The sequence below is a fragment of the Rutilus rutilus genome (assembly GCF_951802725.1).
Source record: "Rutilus rutilus genome assembly, chromosome: 21".
Classification (NCBI taxonomy): domain Eukaryota; kingdom Metazoa; phylum Chordata; class Actinopteri; order Cypriniformes; family Leuciscidae; genus Rutilus; species Rutilus rutilus.
The window spans coordinates 5,273,745-5,294,045 of NC_140226.1; the positions used below are offsets into that span (position 1 = coordinate 5,273,745).

Sequence of the window (20,301 nt, forward strand, 5' to 3'; positions counted from 1 at the left end):
CTATTCATGATCTGCCTGAAAAGGATCCTTATTTGCCATTGACTCGCGTTTTCTCTGTTGTGTGTCGCTGTGTTTCAGGCTCTCGGTCCGGCTCCACGCTGGTGCTCCTTCCTGGATAACCTCACCGAGGAGCTTGAGGAGAACCCGGAGAGCACCATCTATGACGACTACAAGTTTGTCACCCGCCAAGACCTGGAGAACCTGGGTAAGCTGGAGAATCTAAGATCCTTGTCCTAAGATCAACAATACGATACTTGCATTAAAGCGTCACATTTTTTGGGATGTTAACAAATATGTGCAGGTTGCACATCATGAACAAATGTGATCAGAAATCATTCTAATATGATGATTTGATGCTCAAGAAACATTTATGATTATTATCAATGTTGAAAACATTTTTTTACATTTTTATTTCATGATGCTATGATGAATAGAAAGTTCAAAAGAACAGCATTTATCTGAAATCTAAAGCTTTTGTAACATTAAACACTACCCTTCAAAAGTTTGGGGTCAGTAAGAATTATCATTTTATTTTTGGGGGAAAGAAATAAAATAAATCAATACTTCTATTCATCAAGGATGAGTTAAACTGATCAAAAGTTACAGTAAAGACATTTATAATGTTAGAAAATATTCTATTTTAAATAAATGCTGTTCTTTTGAACTTTCTATTCATCAAAGAATTTTGAAAAAAAATTGTACACAACTGTTTTCAACATTGATAATAATAATGAATGTTTCTTGAGCATCAAATCCTCATATTAGAATGATTTCTGAAGGATCATGTGACTCTGAAGACTAGAGTAATGATGCTGAAAATTCAGCTTTCATCACAGAAATAAATTACAGTTTAAAATATATTAAAATAGAAAACAGTCATTTTAAATTGTCATAATATTTCACAATATTACTTTTTTTTTTTTTTTTTTATCAAATAAATGCAGCCTTGGTGAGCAGAAGATACTTCTTTTAAAAACATTAACAATATTACAGATCTAAAACTTTTGACCAGTAGTGTATATGTGTGTGTGTATATATATATTTATATATATATATATTTCAAGAAACCAAACCAAAGTAAATATATGCATGGTATTGTAATGTTATATTAAAACTAAAATTAAAACAATGGGGGAATAAGATAAGATAAGCTGTAGAAAGAAAAACAACAAAACATTTTGTAATTGCGCCTTTAAACGATTACATAATTGTGGCATCCGTAATTGAAATCGCGATTACAAATTCGATATATTGTGCAGCCCTAGAGAGTGTGTTTCTCCGTCATCAGTTTCTCCATATTATACAAGAGAATAAAGACATATTTCACATACTCTCCTACTCCAAACATGAACCAGATATTTCATCACGTCTTCAACAAATGAAATGGATATGTGCAAATAAGGACACTGATACAGCGGTACGTCTGATCATGAACCCGATGACACGATGAATTATTCTGATACACAGAAAGCAATAAAGTAGACCAAAAAAATAGGCAAATTCCCCCAGCTCTGTTTTTCTAGTGTTTTGTTTTTAGTGTTTTGCACTGTTTAATGGAAGTGAGTGTTCAGATGAAGAGAACATCTGGAATTCTGCAGCTTCAGATTCATAGACATAGTTACAGTTTTATCATTGAGGAGCACGTTATGACACGCTATATGCAAAGTTTGGGCTGAGTCTGCGTACCAAGTATTTACTATGAGAACATTCCAGTAATTGCGAAAGACAGGCAGAGCTGTGATTACAAGCTTTGACCCTCAAAACGTCAATCTGCTAAACTTCAAACAGAGACAAGTATCACAGATACGGTAGTCGCCACACTGGATGGAGTCAGACCTACCGCGGTGATAAGATCCAGTTCAGTGGGTCGGAGATGGGAAAACCGCTCAGGAATGCTGCCGTCAGCAGAAAGCGGATCGGATCGTGTGTGTGTGTGTGTGTGTGTGTGTGTGTGTGTGTGTGTGTGTGGGGTGGGGGTGATGTGGAGGGCCAGGTGCAATGGCTGGATTATGTAACAGGAGAGAAAGTCTAGTGAGCATATTTCTCGTGCACTAGCATAGGCAGAAGTTATGGGAACTGAAACTTTCCCTCATATACCAAATTTTGAAAGCATTGATGAAGCAAGTCGAATGCTGTTTATCATTTTGACCGATAAAATACAAGAATCTTACACATTGAGATGCACATGAGATCCGATAAAGTTGGTTGTGCCTCCTCCTGAACAAATAAAGTGGTAATTCAGTAAGGCTGTATAAATCCGCATTAGTTAATGCAAAGTAAGAGCAGCATTTATTAATCATGTTAAAGATTTAGTTCACAAAAAATACATTTTAGGCAACCATGTACAATAAATGCCCCATTAGTTAACGTTCAGAAATGTTCAGGTCCTTTAAATAATATTAACAGATACAGCTTTTGGTTTTAATAAAGTATTAGTAAATGTTGAAATGATCATTAATTTATAGATTAATCAATAAAAAAAAATGCTATTAAAAAATTTCATTGTGAGTTCAAGGTGCCTAATGCATGAAAAGTATGATAATATACAGGATATTTTATGTAATGTGAAGTGTTGCATCATGATTTGATTGGATGGAAGGCAAGGGTCTTGAGTTTCGGTTTGTTTCTCACACAAAGCTGGTCTATGGCTTCAGAGGAATCTCTCTTGATGAATGGGGGAAGTAGCTCAGCTGATCTGCTCAGTGCTTCCCTTGAGTTGCATAGAAGTCAAAAGAGGGTGGAATTTGAAGGGATCTAACATGAAATATTAAATGTTGTGATTGTTTAAATGTTGTGATGTGTGTGTTATCAGTAGTGTAATTGCTGATATCAGTGAGTGTAATCTATAGAATAGCTCATCCCTGCTGAACCTTTTCATTTTAGATCAATGAAAACAATGAAAATGCCATATAAGCAGGACAGATGTTGTCCTGCGGGGATGTTGGTTCAGGAGGCTCAGAGTTCAGGAGTGTCTCGAGTGTTTAGGCGGTGATCATAGTGCAGGAGGTTAAACTTGTGCATGATTACGTACTGCAGTGGCTCCAAAATGTATTCGCACACTTAAATCACATCTTCCAGAACCTCCCCTTCCATCACCTGATGAGTTTGGGTTCCTTGCCACTGTCGGTTTTGTCTTTGCTGAGTTGGGGTTTAAAATATACTCAATATTCAGTAACATTTATCAATTTTACTGCACTGACACTATCGGATGAGAACAAAAGCTGAACTGAATTGCGATGACGCTAACTTTGCTACGTCCACACTTTTTGAACTGAATTGAATCAACAAGCTGAATTATGTCACTTGTCTTCTGTAGAGCTGCTTTACAGATGAAATATAATTGATGAGCTTTAACATTAACACCGATTTTCGAAACAATCTGTATTGTTCAAAGCACTATGTAACTTGTCTGAATGTCAGTGCATTAAAGTATTAAACCAGTTTTGCTCATGTTTTTCTCATAACTAATACTTCATTATTTTTACTAACTGACCTTTAATTAACTGATGTCAAGGTGATTATTAGTGGACGTAAGTCAGTTCTGCTGAACTTTACACAGAAAGCAGAGGAACCACAACTGGAGTTCATCACATTAACTATTAATGTTCCACTAACCACGCAAAGTGGCACAATACTAGTCTTCATTTTGAACAATATCTTTATAGTTTGTATTACTTTGCGTTAAATCTGTGCATTAAAAGTGTCCAAACCCCCAAAAATGGATGAATTCCTGTAATTGAGCTTGTTTCCCCCCTCTAAGGTCTGACGCATCTGATTGGTTCGGCTCTTCTCAGGGCCTACATGCACGGCTTCTTCATGGACATCAGGCTCTACCACAAGGTGCAGATTTGTGTCAGGGCATTTGTGCATGTTCTCTAGAAGACATCTTTTAAATGGTTAAATGATGATACATGTTTGATTGCTGTGCTGTTCTGTAGGTAAAGACCATGGCGAACCCGTTCGCCTATGAGGAGTACCGTAAGGACCGAATCCGACAGAAGATCGATGAGTCCAGAGCTCAGAGAGTCCAGCTCAAGGTAACGCTTGTTGCCACATTCACGCTGTGTCTGCATGTGTGACTGTGTGCTTATCTCAGCTATGAGTAAACGTAGCAGATGAAGAATGACAGAAGGATTGGCTGAAAGAAAGCTCGTTACAGAAAAGTTAACGCTTTATTTTAGTGTCATTGTTACAGTGTAATTATACATTTAAGTACTGAGTAATATTAATTAACTAGATGTACTTACTATAGGGTTGGGCTAGCATTAGGGTTTGGCTGAGGGTTAGTTGCATTTAATTATGCATAATTTGCTGTTATTACTATGGTAAGTACATGTAACATATGTAACAAGGACACTGTAAAATAAAGTGTTACCCAGATAAAGTCTAATCCAGAAAATCACTGAATACAATTTTCAGAAATGTTTTAGTTTGCTGTGATTATGAAATTCATTAGATTTTTTTGCAACTTCTGACCCCTGAATGGTTCAAATAATTTTAGTAATCAATAAGCTTACCTAATTAATTGAAAACATGAAAGTTGGACAGATTAACAACATTTTATCAAAACTGGAACAAGAAATTGCATTTTTAGGACCCTATAAAATACATGTGATTTTTTTAATACCGGTTTAATGGTTTAATTAAATTTGGAAAAATCATAGATCTTTTACAATTTAAGATTTCACTATTTTTTTTTTACAATAATAGAGCCCTATAAAATGTTTTGAATTTTCAGAAAATCTGTTGTCTTTTTCTGGATTTATGATTTATTACAAATGTATTAGCTAAAACAGTTGTAATCAAATTTAGGCATGAAACATTAACAATTTAATTAAAAAAAATGTATATGTGTCTGTGTGTTTTTAGTAATCTTTTTGATTACTAAAATTATTTGAACCATTCAGGGGTCAGAAGTTGCAAAAAAATAATGAATTTCATAATCACAGCTAACTAAAACATTTCTGAAAATTTTATTCAGTGATTTTTCTGGATTACATAATTAAACGAAAATGTAACGATTCAGTTTGAAATTTGTGTGATTATTCCTTTAACAAGCTTGAGGATATGCAGTTGACGAAACTGTGCCGCTCATTCACACAACAGAGATGTGCAGATTTCAATATCAATAGTCTTTTTGCATTTTTATATATTCACAGACACTCGTCCATATCCTGATTTGATTGTGTACAGCCTTACTTTTTATTTATTCGTCCAAAATGATCCAGACTCGTGGCATTCCGTGATCCATTCTTATGACTGGATTCCTCATCGGCTGAGTGAATGTTTCTAATTCCTCAGACTCTGTTATCGTCAATGCTTTGACTGTCATTCTCTCGCTCTTATCTCTAAACAGAAGCTGCCTAAGGTCAATAAGGAACTGGCCTTGAAACTCATGGAGGAGAGTGAGCTTCCAAGCAAGAAGAGGAAGAAAAAGGCCAATGTGGGCAATGTCTCTTTCACACTGATTTACTATATAAATATTTCAGACATTTTAGTCATCTTTGTCTCTTTTTCTAAATTTGCTCTCATCTTTTTGTCTTTCCAAGGCCGTAGACAATCTCCTGATGGACGACCGTTTCAAGGTGATGTTCGAGAACCCGGATTACCAGGTGGATGAGCGGAGCGAGGAGTACCGTCTGCTGAACCCCATCGTGTCTAAAGTGGGAGAGAAGCGGAGGAAGAAACTCAGCCAGCTTGTTCAGCAAGAGGAGCAGGTACACAACAGCATCACTTTAATTACAGCTCTGTTCCAAACCTAAGGACTTAGTGTCCCAAAATCTGTTTGAAAAGATAGGCGTCATAATGCTGCCTAATAACATATGAGATCATTTTGGCCAGATTCTTAGGCAGTATCGCATGTATCCAGCTTAGAGAAGACAATTACAGTGGGGAAAAAATACATGAATAATATTTAAATAAAAGATGACAATTATAAATTAGTGCTTTTTTTTTAGTTTAAAAAAAAATTAACTAATTAATCATTTTTCTGTAATTAATCTCGATTAACTGTTTTTATAAGTTTTTCATATTTTATTGTAATAATTTCACACTTTATCTCCAAATTAATGTAGAAACAACATAAAGACAGTATATTTTAAATACTTGTTTAATGGAGTCTTTTGGTATCAATGATATCACCAATGAATGAATATTTCTCTATGAATATTTTTTTCTCAATTTTAGCCATTCAGCATTACAGTATAATTGAAAGCTATCAATAATTATTTTTTTTAAATTAGGCTTTACAAAATACAACTTTTAATTTGTGAACTTCAAACAATCTTCACATAAACTCATGTCACATTTACCTGCCCTTCAATATATCAGGGCTCAGTTTTTTCTGTTTTCACACACAAACCTTCTCATGCTTAAATGGGTAAGGCTTACAGGAGTTTAGTTTAAACACAGACAGCAACGTGTGCTGTTCAGGTCTTACCTGTGCTCGCGGGTGATGATGGCGTAAATGACTGCTCATATAGAGCATATGACACTCGCAAACAAAGTTTACAAACGAGTGACTGACTGTCCACGTTCTTTATTGTAACGTATTGGGAAGCCAGAATGCGCATCTATTGACAGAAACATACATTAGCGGAACGATCTGTCTGTTTTATGCGTTATTTTCAACAAACCTATATTATAGATGCGTCATCAGATTTGAGATGAACAGCGGTGCAAGTGCGTGCCGAACCATGGGTGGAGAACAGAACCGTTACACCCCTAGTCTTTCACAAAAAGCAAACTCACACTTTCTGATAGAGCTGGGTATCTGCAAATGCCTCACAATAAGTTACGTAAAATGATTATTTAGTATGTAGTAGTTAGGGCTGCACAATCGCAATGAAACCGCACGTGATTTGGCAAAGGCTGCGATTGTTTTATGTGCAGCTTGTCAGTGCAGAACGGCTGATCGGTAGTAAATGCTGATCCATCTGAACACCAGAGGGCGCTCTCACACACACACACGCCATATATGTCCCGCAGAAGAAGTACGATAACACACATCATCCCAGGAAATCCCTATCACTGTAGCTGAATAAACAGAAGATTGAAACGCTTTGATTAAACATGACTAATAAACACACGACTGCCTTATTCTGTGTAAGAAGCTCATCATCTCACAGAAGGAGGAGCTCAACTGTCCTTATGGAGTGAGTTTGGAGTAAAAGCATGTTATTAAATGTTGTCTTTTTTGTTGGACAAGAGGTTCATAAATGATGTTTGACACGCGTGTGTTGCTCTTTCAAATTCACGTTATAAGTGACTCAAACTCGCAGTGTTTACAGAGCCGATCATCAGTGACAAGCTGAACATAACAAAAAAACTATCGCAGCCTTTGCAATTTCATAATCCGATAAGCCAAATTAGAGCAGCACGATTATTTCCCATATAATATAATGCGATTATTAATGATGATAAATATAACTACGATTAAGTGTACTACCGTCATGCACTACTGTTTAGAAGTTTGGAGTTGATCTCTTTTGCTCCGCAAGGCTGCATTTATTTAATCCGAAATACAGTAAAAACCGCAATATGGTGTAAAATATTATTAGAATTTATAGTAACGGTTTTCTATGTGAATATAATGTAAAATGTCATTTATTCCTGTGATCAAAGCTGAATTTTCAGCATCATTACTCCAGTCTTCAGTGTCACATGATCCTTCAGAAATCAGTGCTGATTTCTAATAATTTCTGCTTAATATTTTGTTGGAAACAGTCTTTTTTATGATTCTTTGATGAATAAAAAAAAAAAAGGTTCAAACGAACAGCTTTTATTTGACGTTTTTTGGAAACAATGTAAAAGTCTTTACTGTCACTTCTTATTTAATTCAATGCATTCTTGCTGAGTAAAAGTATTCATTTCTTTTTTTATAAATCTTAATGACTTTTTGAAAGGTAGTGTAGTGTTGCGGGCCATATTATTTATGTAGGATATCCATGCAAAACGAGATGAGCGCTGAGCGACAGCACACTAAAGCTCCGGCTGTATTGTTGTGAAGGATCAGATTGATTGAATGGTTCAGCGCGAGCTCTCTGACTGTCACTGCACCCTCACACACTCTCTCGTTGTGATGAGGGAAGCTGTCAGTGCTGCACAATAAACCTCTGATTTAGACCGTGTCTACCCTGCATGATTATAATGCTGCTCAATGACAGTCAGTGGGTGAGCTGGCGCTGAACTAAACACTGACGTTTCTTATTTTTCAAGTAAAACATGCATGTTTGTATCAGGCTGCTCAAACTTTCCTCATTGGGACTGTTTCGTAGACACAACAAGGCTTATGACCTCTGATTTATCATTGCATTTATGCACTTAAAGGGATAGCTCACCCAAAAATGAAAATTGTGTCATTTACTCACCCTCAAGTTATGAGTTTCTTTCTTCTGCTGAACACATAAGAAGATATTTTGAAGAATGTCGGTAACCAAACAGTTGAAGGTAGCCGTTGACTTCCATAGTAGGAAATAAAAATACCATGTAAGTTAATGGGAACCATCAACTGTTTGGTTACTGACATTTATCGGTATCATAATGGAAAAAAAGGGCGTCAACCAAATTTGTTTCATAATTTTTTTTAACGAAATTAATAATTTCAATTTACAGAAATGTTTTTAATGTATAATTTTTTTTTGTATTAGTTAGTCATAATAACCCTGAAAAACACAACAGCGTTTCTAAAGCCAAAAATTAAAAAGGAAACAAAATATTAAATAAAAATAATTCAAAATATGAATAAAAACGACACCAGTTGTGTGTTGTTTTAGTATCACTGAGACACTACTGAATAAAAACTACTGTAGTATCTCAGTGATACTAAAATAACACTGTTGTTGACGAAAATGCAGGTCACAAGGAACAGAGCTAACGTCTTCTGATTTGTGGGAGATGATAATATAAGTAGATAATCATTTCTTTCAAACTCGTGGTCTCACTTGCAGGATGGCGAGGAGGAGGAGGTGGAAGGCCGAGGCTCAGAGGAGGAGGAGAGCTCTGATGATGACGATAAGAGTTGGGTGGAGGAGGTGAGGGTTCAGCGGCGTCTCTTACGGGCCGAGGAGCGAGAGCGCAACTTCATCCAGAGGAAAGAGAAGAGGCAACAGGACCGAGACACCAACTTACAGAGTTCAGATCCAGCCGGGAACAACCAGCGGGAGCGGCAGAACCAGAGCCAGCCTCGATTCTACCAGATCAAAGCAGGAGAGGAGTTTCGCAGCTTCAGCGACGTTTCCCACAAGCAGAAGATGCAGAAGTAAGTTAACCGTTCTCATAGATGCATTTTAAAACCATTTATAGCACCACATTTTGGAAAATTAAGTTCACCTTGAGCTTAAAGAGGACCTATTATGCCTTTTTCACATTTCCATCTTTCTTTAGAGTGTGTAAATGTTGTTGTTTGAGCATGAAAAATCTCTGCATAGTTTCAAAGCACAGTGTCAGTGTTTCTGAACTCCTGAAACGCCTCCATTGTAGTCTTGAGTTTCTTCCGGGAACGAACACGTCACAATATTCCTCATTTAAATTATTCATAAGCAGAATAAAGGGGCGGGGCCTGGTTGAGTTAGTTAGTAATGTGTTAGTTAGTCACACTTGAAGCTCTTGACCAATCACAACACACTGATCCAGCCGACCAATCAGAGCACAGTGTGCTTTTCAGGAGGAGGAGCTTCATAGAGACAGGAACTAAACAGAGCGTTACTGACAGACTGGGAAGAGAGGAGCTGCAACAATGGGGAAAATGAGAAAAATAATGTGTTTTTTGAACATGCAAGCATGAAAACCTGTTCTAGTAGAGCACATAAACAAAATCAAGACTTTAAAAAGGGCATAATAGGTCGTCTTTAAAGACGGATTGCTTAAAGGGAAGGGACTAGTGTTGTCAAAAATATCGGTTTGATGCATATCGATTCTGAATATTTGAAACGCTTTTATTTATTAGGGGTGTAACAATATGCTAATGTCACGATTTGGTTCGATTCACAATTCTTCGAACAAAGCCAAAATAGAGTTAAAATGGTGCTTTTTTTATTATTTCTTCAAAGACATAGGATCAATGTGTACATGCTGTAATGAAACTATTAAAACAGCTATACTCTCACTGAGTCCTACCCTCGTTTGACTCTCAGTGGGTGGTTTATTGACAGGTAACACATGTTGACTCAGGGCCACATATAAATGAGCGTGCCAAATATAGAGAGCATGTCCTTCTGAACCTCCTAATGGCCTTTAAAGTGCTAGACAATTGGGTAACACTTTACTTGAAGCGGTGTGCATAAGGCTGACATGACACCTTCATAATCGTGACATGACACACGTCATGAATATGAAGGAGGTTTTATGCATGTTTATGTGTCATTAGGTGTCATTCGCTCAGTTTTATGACATTTTTATGCAAATATGACATTGTTTGAGATGTCTTTGTTATGACAACTTTACATAAACCAATACATCATAACCTGTCATAAATGTGTCATAAACATGACATAGCAGATTCATTATCAAACTTAGCTTTATGGGTTAACATTACATTAAACTGTCATGTGGTTGGTTTTGACATTGGCTGTCATGAGGCCATAATGAATATATTTCTGACCACTTTTTTTCCCAGTATTCCAGTATTAGTTATAAAATAATTTGACAGTATTAACACTTAATGACATTTTAATAATGACGTGTCATGATTATGAAGGTGTCATGTCAGTCTTATGCACACCACTTCAAGTAAAGTGTTACCCAATTGTCTGATGCTCTCAGACTTGGTTTTACATGATTAACCATCTGCACCTAACCTAGCACGGTTTTGACATATTAAAGTCAACAAGAGATCAAAATTCAATCTATTTGCATTATACATATTCATAGTCTTATTGTGAATGATTCTTAAATGTACATTATTATAAAGAAAAAGACTAAATGATGTCACCTAGGCCGGTTAGGGTCATGCTAACGTTAATACTTTCACACTTTCCTCAGTTTTTGAAAAACTGTTGATTTAACACACATGAAAATCATTAAGACCTTTGATTCAAAATATATGTGGATATTGTACCAAAAATAAACATTAAAAAATTTACATTTAAATAAAAATATGAAAAATAAACATTAAATTAGGGCTGTCACAATTCATTGATTTAAATTTGAGTACTCGTTTTAAACCAATCCTTAATTGCAATTAACCTGTGTCGAGAGTTTAGAACTAATAAACACTAGTAAATACTTAAAGCGCATGAAACTGTCAAGTAGTGTTACAATAACACTCACACATACACACACTCACTCTTAGGTCTTTGCTTAGGTCAATTTTCTTACCGCAAAAAAATCCGATTACTCTTTTAATCGTCCAAATAATTGGCTGATTACTCGATTATCAAAAGTATCGCTAGTGATAGCCCTACATAAGATATAAGATCAAATTGGTGCAGAATCAACTTTGTGTTGCTGCGCTCCGGTGAGTTGTTGTGCCCCTTTACTTGAGACGTTCTTTGTTTGTTGGTAATTTTTATGTCTTTTGCTCAATCGCTGTTAGATGAAAGTTGAACGCTATGTTTGCCGTCACACAGGACATCTCTGGAGGAGCGACTGCAGCGGGAGGAGAGATCAGGGATGCTAAACCTCAACGACGCAGCGGTTGGAAGCAAACAGCTCACTTTCACTCTCAAGAAGGTAAGCATGATGACGACAACCTATCCCAGCTGCCACCTGTGCAGACTAACGCTTTATAACACTTGTTTGAATTCTACTGATGCGTCATCCAGATCAGCTGAGTCGCAGAGCACTGAAAGTGTGTTAATATGGGTGAATTTTCTTTAATGAACAGCTGTGATGTTGTAATCCTAGAAATTTCAGAATGAGTAAAAACAGATGACAGATTTATTCAAACAATTACATAAACCATTATTTACAGGTTTGCTGAAAACCTTTTCATTTAACCTGGACCTAGTCATACGTTTGTTTCTCACTCTTCCTCCCTCTTTTTTTTTTTTAAATGAAGATGATAGTGTGGTAAAATTGGGTCAGACACATTCCCAGCTCAGATTCCTGCTGACTCACACCATAGACAGAAGAATGGCTTCAGTATGCCCTGAAATTCTCACCTTTGTTTTCTGTCCTTTGACCGCTCGCACGCCCATTTAATTCCCATTCTCCTCCTCTCTGTCGGACACATTATTCAGTCAAGTCACTTTGCTGCTTTGTTGGATGTTCCTGGAAATATTTTAGTAATCGGTCAGTAATCTGAGGTCATGTAATCCTTACAAAATCTAAACATACATGATTGTTCTTTGCATTGAAGGAATGAATTAGGGATGCACGATATATTGGCCACCTTATCGGCATCGGCCGATATATGTTCAGTTATAATGTTATCGGAAATAATCCATTATTTATCAGCTTTAATATATCGGACAAATTTTCTTATTTGGATGATATATTAAAGCTGATAAATAATGGATTATTTCCTTCAGCTGAGACACTTGAGATGCGCACTGTTCAACATGATGGTTTTGAATAGCTTGAAATATGATTGAAATCACTTCAAAAAAAGGAAAATACAGTAAAGTGCAACACGTCTGTCATATAGGCTACATAAAATTATAGTGAGAACATTATAATATATAAAATATGGGATGTGGATTTTAATGGTGAGACTTGTTTTTGTAATCAAGCCCTCAAAAATTATATAAAAATTTGGATTTAGATTTATCGGCCGATATATCGGTTTTCGGCTTTCAAATATAAAGAATTATCGTATCGGCCAAAATGTTCATGTCGGTGCATCCCTAGAATGAATGAATGAATTATTTTTTAACTGTTCACTCACATGCTAATAGATTTTCCAATGGAACACCAAACAAAAGTATCTTCACGCACAAATTTTTCATAGAACAACAACAAACTGTCAAGCACCAATTAAAATACTCTGACTCATGCACTCTCTGACTCTTTACTAAAGTCATGTAATAACATTCTGTAATTGTTCAGTGATTATCTACACCTTCTGCTGATGCTCTCAAATTAATATGACACAGTTATCGTTCAAAGTTTGAGGTCAGAAAGATCTTTTAAAGAGATTAATACTTTTATTCGCATTAAATGTGACAGTAAAAAATATGTTAGAAAAGATTTCTTTTAAGCTTTCTATTCTTTGGAGAATCTTGAGAAAAATACATGAAAAAACTGGTCTACATTGATGATGAGAAATGTTTCTTGAGCATCAAATCATCATATTAGACTGATTTCTGAAGGATCATGTGACACTGAAGACTGGAGTAATGCTGCTGGAAATTCAGCTTTGATCACAGGAATAAATTAAAATTTTCTAAAAGTTATAAATAACTAAAATATATTTTAAAATGTAATAATACTCGCCAATACCTGTTTTTCTGTCTTTTTGATCAAATAAATACAGCCTTGGTGAGCTGAAGAGACTTCTCACAAACTTAAAAAATCGTACAAACTTTTGCATGATAGTCTGTAAAACATAATTTGTTCTTGACCGTCTCAACCAAACGACAGTAAGGGAGAGTTAAAACACTAGACTGTGATGATAGATTTGTTTGGACCTCTCTGACAAGTGTAAGCAGTAGTTGTTTTCCAATCCATTTAAGGTTTACCACTTTAAACTTGAACAGATAACTGAATACTAAACACTAAATACAACTTACAAAACTAGAAAAGACCACAGCACTTATTTAAAGACTGTATTTTACTATAAATGCCATGCTGGGGCATTTCTTTGAACTGTTTCTTTCCATGAACTGTCTGAACAAACCAATGAATGACTAAAGAAAGCTGATGAATCACTAAAATGAATCAAGCTTCCCAGTGCCTCTTAGGAGAGAAAGCACACAAAAAAAAAAGCATCTGATTACAGCCGGGGTGAGTTGTCACGCTAGTCTGATCTTTTTTGGAAAAGGTTGCCAGTTAGTGGAAAAGAGACTATTTTTAAAATAGCGGAGGTATTGTGCTACTGAACAGACAGTGGAGAAACGTCTATTGTGTCGCTGCTTTTAGTTCATCACAACCCAACACTGCTAAGATTCATCACAGTAGTAACCTTTTGGAACCAATTATTAAAAAATCCCTTTGAGTTGTGGACCATTTTGGCTTTGCCACTAACTCCATCTTGTACTTGCACAGACGGAGAAGCAGCGATTTCAACAGCAGGCTGAACGTGACCATCATGAGGAGAGGAGGAAGATCAGACGGGCGGCTGGACACTTACATTCTAACAGAGGAGGAAGAGGAAGAGGCGGCGGGAGAGGAAGAGGAGGCGGGAGAGGAAGAGGAGGCGGGAGAGGAAGAGGAAGGAGACCCTTTTAAACTCAGGACTGATCGTGGTCACTAGACGTTGACACAGGACTTTTAATACTGCCTTAAAATGTGTCTGATCAGACATCTGCAGGAATCACTTTTGTGTTCAAGACACCGTTCCATAACAGATGCCGTCACTGATTCACATTAAGAGACTGTGTGTGTGTGTGTTTGTCAGACCTCTCTTTTTCCACGTCTCTCAGCACAGTAAACAGAACCTTGTGTTTTGTGAAGAACCATAAAACATTTTTATCAACATCTGCTCTGTCCTGTTCTGTTCTCTTACATTTACACACACAAATGAATTCCCATTCAGCATCAATTCACTTTTACTGCTGATCATTTTTGAAATGCTTTTGAATCTTTATAGTAGTTTAGTCATCTTCATTTATATAGCGCTTTTAACAACGTAGATTGTTTCAAAGCAGCTTCACAGAGATGAGCGTATAATTTAAGGTAACAGAGATTGTTTTGGCTTTATAGCAGAGTTAAGTTATTTTCCATCTAAAGTTAGTTTTGATTGATTTGCTTCCATCGCAACGATCATTTGTTATTAAATTAGGGGCTGCTAAGACGACACCATTCTCTCTACACAGACTTTAAACGCGAACCTGTTAGAAACGCTGATGGCGTTCACATGCGCATTTAGAATGGGTTCTATAGTTATGTGCATTTGAAAATACGCAGGTTTGGAATTCCCTACAAGCCAAGCCTAAACAAAGTACTTGTCTTTCCTTATAAATTTTGATAAAGAATTTTATTTTATTTTGTTGCTTTGGGGTAGGAACGCGAAACAAATTTTCCCGACAACGCCTTATCTGTATAGTGGTAGAGGGATCCTCCATAGGGAGAGACTAGTTGGCACTTCAGCACTGCGTTGTCATCGGTCCAGGCGAAGGTCCTTCATCAGATCTGGATACGGCCTGGATCCGGCAGGCTGCAGGAAAACCTCGGGATAAACACAGACACTAAAATTAGCATAGATGCCATTCTTCTCATGATGTAACAAGTACATCAGGATTTTTGGGAAGTGTTCCCGGTTCCGGCTGACCTAATCTATGCAGCCTAACATTAAATTATAGAAGTCTATAATGTATTATGTGAATGCTAGGTCAAAGAGATGTGTCTTTAATCTGGCTTTGAACTGACAGAGTGTGTCTGCTTCCCGGACAATGGTAGGAAGACTGTTCCAGAGTTTTGGTGCTAAATAGGAAAAGGATCTACCGCCAGCAGTTGATTTTGATATTCTAGGTGTTATCAACTGGCCGGAATTTTGAGATCGCAATAGACGTGAAGGAGTATAGTGCGTTAAGAGCTCACTCAAGTACTGCGGAGCTAAACCATTTAGTGCTTTGTAAGTAATCAGCAATATTTTAAAATTTATGCGATGTTTAATAGGGAGCCAATGCAGTTTTGACAGAACTCGGCTAATATGGTCATACTTCCTGGTTCTGGTAAGAACTCGAGCTGCTGCGTTTTGAACTAGCTGTAGTTTGTTTATTAAGCGTGCAGGGCAACCACCCAGTAGAGCATTACAATAATCTAGCCTTGAGGTCATGAACGCATGAACTAATTGTTCCGCATTTGTCAATGAGAGCATATGGCGTAATTTAGATATATTTTTAAGATGGAAAAATGCAGTTTTACAGATACTAGACACATGTTAGTTTACAACTAAGTCATGGTTTTACTCTACAAAACTAGTCAATTTGCATCAATTTGTCCTCCTATAACTTCAATTGTGAATTCATTGGATTCTGGATCTGTTCCTACAGAATTAAAAATAATTGTCATTACACCAGTCCTTAAGAAGCCTGTTTGAGGTGTTTCTGACTTGTCTATCTATAGGCCCATCTCAAACCTCCCATTTTGACTAAGGTCCTGGAGTGTGATGTGGTTACTCAGTTAAATAATCATTTAGCACTAAACAGTCTGAACCTTTTCAATCTGGTTTCAGAAAAAGGGCATAGTACTGAGACCGCTTTAGTGAGGGTCGTAAATGATCTCCTTATTGCAGCTGACTCTGGTGTATGCGGTATCTTGGTTTTGCTAGACCTCAGTGCTGCTTTTGACACCTTATGCCATTCTGTTTTGTTGGATAGGCTGCATAGTTGGCTGGGACTCTCTGGGACAGTTTTAAATCTTATTTTATCTTATCTTGTTGTGCCAAGTTTGTTAGCCTGGGAAATCACAAATCTGACACCGTACCTGTTCGACAGGGAGTTCCTCAGGGTTCAGTGTTGGGCCCAACTTTATTAAGTATATACATGCTTCCACTTGGGTAGATTATCAGGAAACATGGCCTTGAGTATCACTGCTATGAGGATGATACTCAAATCTACATCACTACTAGCCCTAATGTCCACCGTATGTGAACTATTTTAAGTGTCTAGAAGAGATCAGAACCTGAATGCAGAATAACTTCCTGAAATTGAACGACTCAAGCTAAGCTGATGCTTATTGGTACAAAGGCGGCTACTCGTAAGGCTAATCATATTAACTTGGTTGTTGACTCTTATATGGTACCTCCCACTTCACAGGTGTGCAGTCTTGGTGTTCTTTTTTATCCTCAACTAACATTTGATGCACATATAAAACGCATCTCAGAAATCGCCTTCTGTCATCTTAGGAACATTGCACGACTTCGACCTTTTCTCTCTTTTACCGATGCAAAAAGGCTCATACATGCCTTCATTACGTCCAGGTTAGATTACTGTAATGCCTTGATCTCTGGCCTTCCAGCTAAATCTTTAAGCAGGCTATAGTATATTTAAAATTCTTTTGCTCGTGTGCTAACTCTCGTGTACCTCTCCTCGGGAACACAATTACACCGATGCTTTCACAGTTGCACTGGCTTCCCATTAATGCTAGAATTGATTTCAAAAGTCTAATTTTAACGGATAAAGCATTACATGGAACCGCACCAGTGTATCATTGTGATCTTATTAGTCCATACACTCCTTCGCGTTTTCTCTGTTCTGCCAACATTCTTACTTCATCAGCCTTCATGTAAACTTAAGACCATGGGGGAAAGAGCTTTTTCATTTACAGCCCCCAAGTTATGGAATGCGCTTCCCTTCAATATCAGAAATGCTTAATAGGTTTTAAAAAGTTGACTAAGAAGCATTTATTTAAGGTTGTTTTTAATTGTTGTTCTTTACATGTGTTAGTTTTTATTTCACTGTAGTACTTTAGGTTAAAGAAAAGGGCATTACAAATAATTGCATTATTATTATTATTATTATTATTATTATTATTATTATTATTATTATTATTAACCAACGCATAGAGAGGCAGACCAAAACAATAGGTTACTATGTAACCCCGGTTCTCTGATAGCATACGTTTCGGTGTCTCACTATGGGAAGCGCCCCTTCCGCGAATTCCTCAGAAGCCCTATTACATTACGCCAGCCCAATTGGCTTGCAGACGTGACGTAGTGTCTGGGAGTGGCTACCCCACCCCTCAATATAAGAAGAGCAACACAACGTCATTACGACATTTAAAACAACCACACCTTTTCCTCGCTTCACGCAGCGAGGAGGGTGATCTGGTGAGACACCTCACTTAATGCTATAAGAGAGCCGATGTTACACAAGTAACCTATTGTTCTCTTTCAAGCGTACGTTTTGGTGTCTCACTATGTGATGTCCTAACTCCCATATTGCCTGTATTGGAAGCCCTGCCTCCAGGGCTGGACGATTCATGAGTCATGACTCAAACTCCTACGCCCAGTACAGCATGTGCTAAAGTTTGAGCTGCAACATCCAGTTTATACAACCTTGCAAATGTATGCGTGAACATATTAAAGGGTGCTGCCCAACGGTTTTATTATCAAAACCAATTGCGGCCAAATACACTTTTATGGTAGAAAACACTTTCCCTTGGTCAATCAAATCCTGCAGAAATGATAGAACGACTGCCACTGAACACTGAAAGGGAATCTCGGGCTTAGTACTCAAACACACCCCATTTCCATTCATAAAGAGACCTAGTCGACGACGCTCGAGCATTCTGTATGGTTCTGATAACACTGTCAGACAGACAGTTGACAACTATTCAAATTGAACCACTCACTGGCCAGGCCAATAGTGCCTCAGAGCTAGTGATATCAGCTTTAGTCCCTTCTCCCTCACTCTGTAGATTGTTGGGGATATTAACGCTATCAGTGGGAATGCGTAAAGGAGAGTGCGGGGCCATTAGTGCGCCAGCACATCTATCCGCAGAGGCGCACTCTGATCTTTCAGGGAGAAAAACCGAGGACACTGAGCAAATCTGTTCGACCACTTCCCTGTTCAATTTCCACTCCCCGTAAAGGGGATTGCCCCTGGACAGCAGATCCGCACCCTGGTTCATGACACCCTGTACGTGCGTCGCTCTCGAAAGATTGCCATTGCTCCACAAAATCAGTTTGCTTGGCAAGGGAAGTGATCTGAGACCTCCCTGTCGATTTATATAAGCCACAACTGTAGTGTTGTCCATTCTCACAAGAACATGATGCCCTTTCAGAAAAGGGAGAAAATGCTCCAACGTCAGAAACACGGCCAGCATTTCCAGATAGTTTATGTGAAGATTGGTCAGATGATGATCCCGTCTTCCATTCCCTATCCTGCCCTTGTGAATGCCCCCCCAACCGTCGTTATGACTTTTCTGGCTTGAACCACGTCCATGGGTACTCCTTGAACCAGAAAGGTTGGGTGACTCCACTGGCGCAGGGCCAAGACTGCCACTGACATCACTCACACTCTCCTCCGGGAGTGCCGTTATGGGTTCAGGCTCAGAGACGCAACTCAGCGCTGAAAATCTCTCATGAACAGTCTGTCTAAGGGAATAACTATCAGGGCTGAGGCAATCAGTCCCAATAGCCTGAGGCATGTGCGGAAAGAGACACTTTTCCCCCTCTAAAATTCGGTCAGGCATTGGGTGAATTTTCCCACTTTCTCCTCTGACAGTCACGCTCTGAAAGTCACCGAGTCCAGTGGCAACCCCAGATATGTTATAGACTGTGCGGGAATTAAAACACTCTTTTCTGTTTAATTTTAAGCCCAGTTTCTGTATATGTTCCAGAAGCATAACTGTGTGATCTCTCGCTTCTCACTCTGACTGAGCGGTCACCAACCAGTCGTCTATGTAAGTAGCGAGTTGAATGCTTTTTTCCCTGAGTGGAGTCAGTTCTGTACATTTTATAAACACCTATGCCAGGCAGTTCTCTGTTCCGGTACTCCGCTCTGAACCGCTGCATTCACGTTCGGTCTCTGCTGTCTCCGCCGTAGCTTGTGCGAAGGTCTGTTGGGGTGGCGGAGGGGGTGCAGTCTGTGTCTTTCTCGGCATACAGATTTGCAAGGCCTCATCATTCCTCTTTTTTTCCTTCACATCTCTTTTGCATCAGTGTCAGAGCTGAGCCAAAAATGCCCTCTGCAATGACCGGTGTGTCCAGGATGGCTTATTTTTCCCTGTCAGAGAGATTAGCCAGATTAAGCCATCGTCCTCTCTCTTGGATAACCATTGTGGCCATGGCTTTCCCCGCGGTTTGATCCGCGCATCTCTGAAGATGCAGAGAGAGATCCGTAACACAGATCTCTTCCCAATGTGTCTGACCTGGCATGGTAGACGCTTTGTCCTGCAACTCCGCTCGGTATGCGGTCAGCAGAGAGATCGCACTCATAGCCCTGACAGAGAGAGCGACTGCTTCATAAGCACGTTCCGTCATGCTCGACTAGAATCGGTCAGCTTTAGATGGCAACGACGGATTTGCAGCCGCCGTGCGCTTTGGGTGCAAGTGCTCGGCAACTAATGGCTCCATGGGGGGCATTCAGAGAAGGCCTTCCTTCTCCATCCCCTCCACATTGAGAGTGGATCCTCCCTGCACGGACATCTTGCTGGTAAACGGCTTGTCCTTCCAGGTAACCGCAAGCTCATCCAGGAGTTTTGGAAAAACAGGAAGGAGCTGTCATGCTTCCCGTTTCGCACTCGGAAGCCTCT

At 38.4% G+C, this 20,301-nt stretch overlaps 1 protein-coding gene across 1 annotated transcript in view; it reads left to right on the top strand.

Annotated features, from left to right (window-relative positions):
* nol10 (nucleolar protein 10) overlaps window positions 1–14,577 on the top strand; it is a 32,033-nt gene extending 17,456 nt beyond the window's left edge. Inside the window, exons 14-21 of the mRNA XM_084393867.1 lie at window positions 79–205; window positions 3,761–3,840; window positions 3,939–4,037; window positions 5,357–5,443; window positions 5,550–5,717; window positions 8,949–9,259; window positions 11,568–11,670; window positions 14,146–14,577. Of these exons, the coding sequence (XP_084249993.1) occupies window positions 79–205; window positions 3,761–3,840; window positions 3,939–4,037; window positions 5,357–5,443; window positions 5,550–5,717; window positions 8,949–9,259; window positions 11,568–11,670; window positions 14,146–14,328 (1,158 nt within the window). The 3' untranslated portion in view covers window positions 14,329–14,577. The remainder of the gene's footprint in view (window positions 1–78; window positions 206–3,760; window positions 3,841–3,938; window positions 4,038–5,356; window positions 5,444–5,549; window positions 5,718–8,948; window positions 9,260–11,567; window positions 11,671–14,145) is intronic.
* The last annotated feature ends 5,724 nt before the right edge of the window (window positions 14,578–20,301 follow it).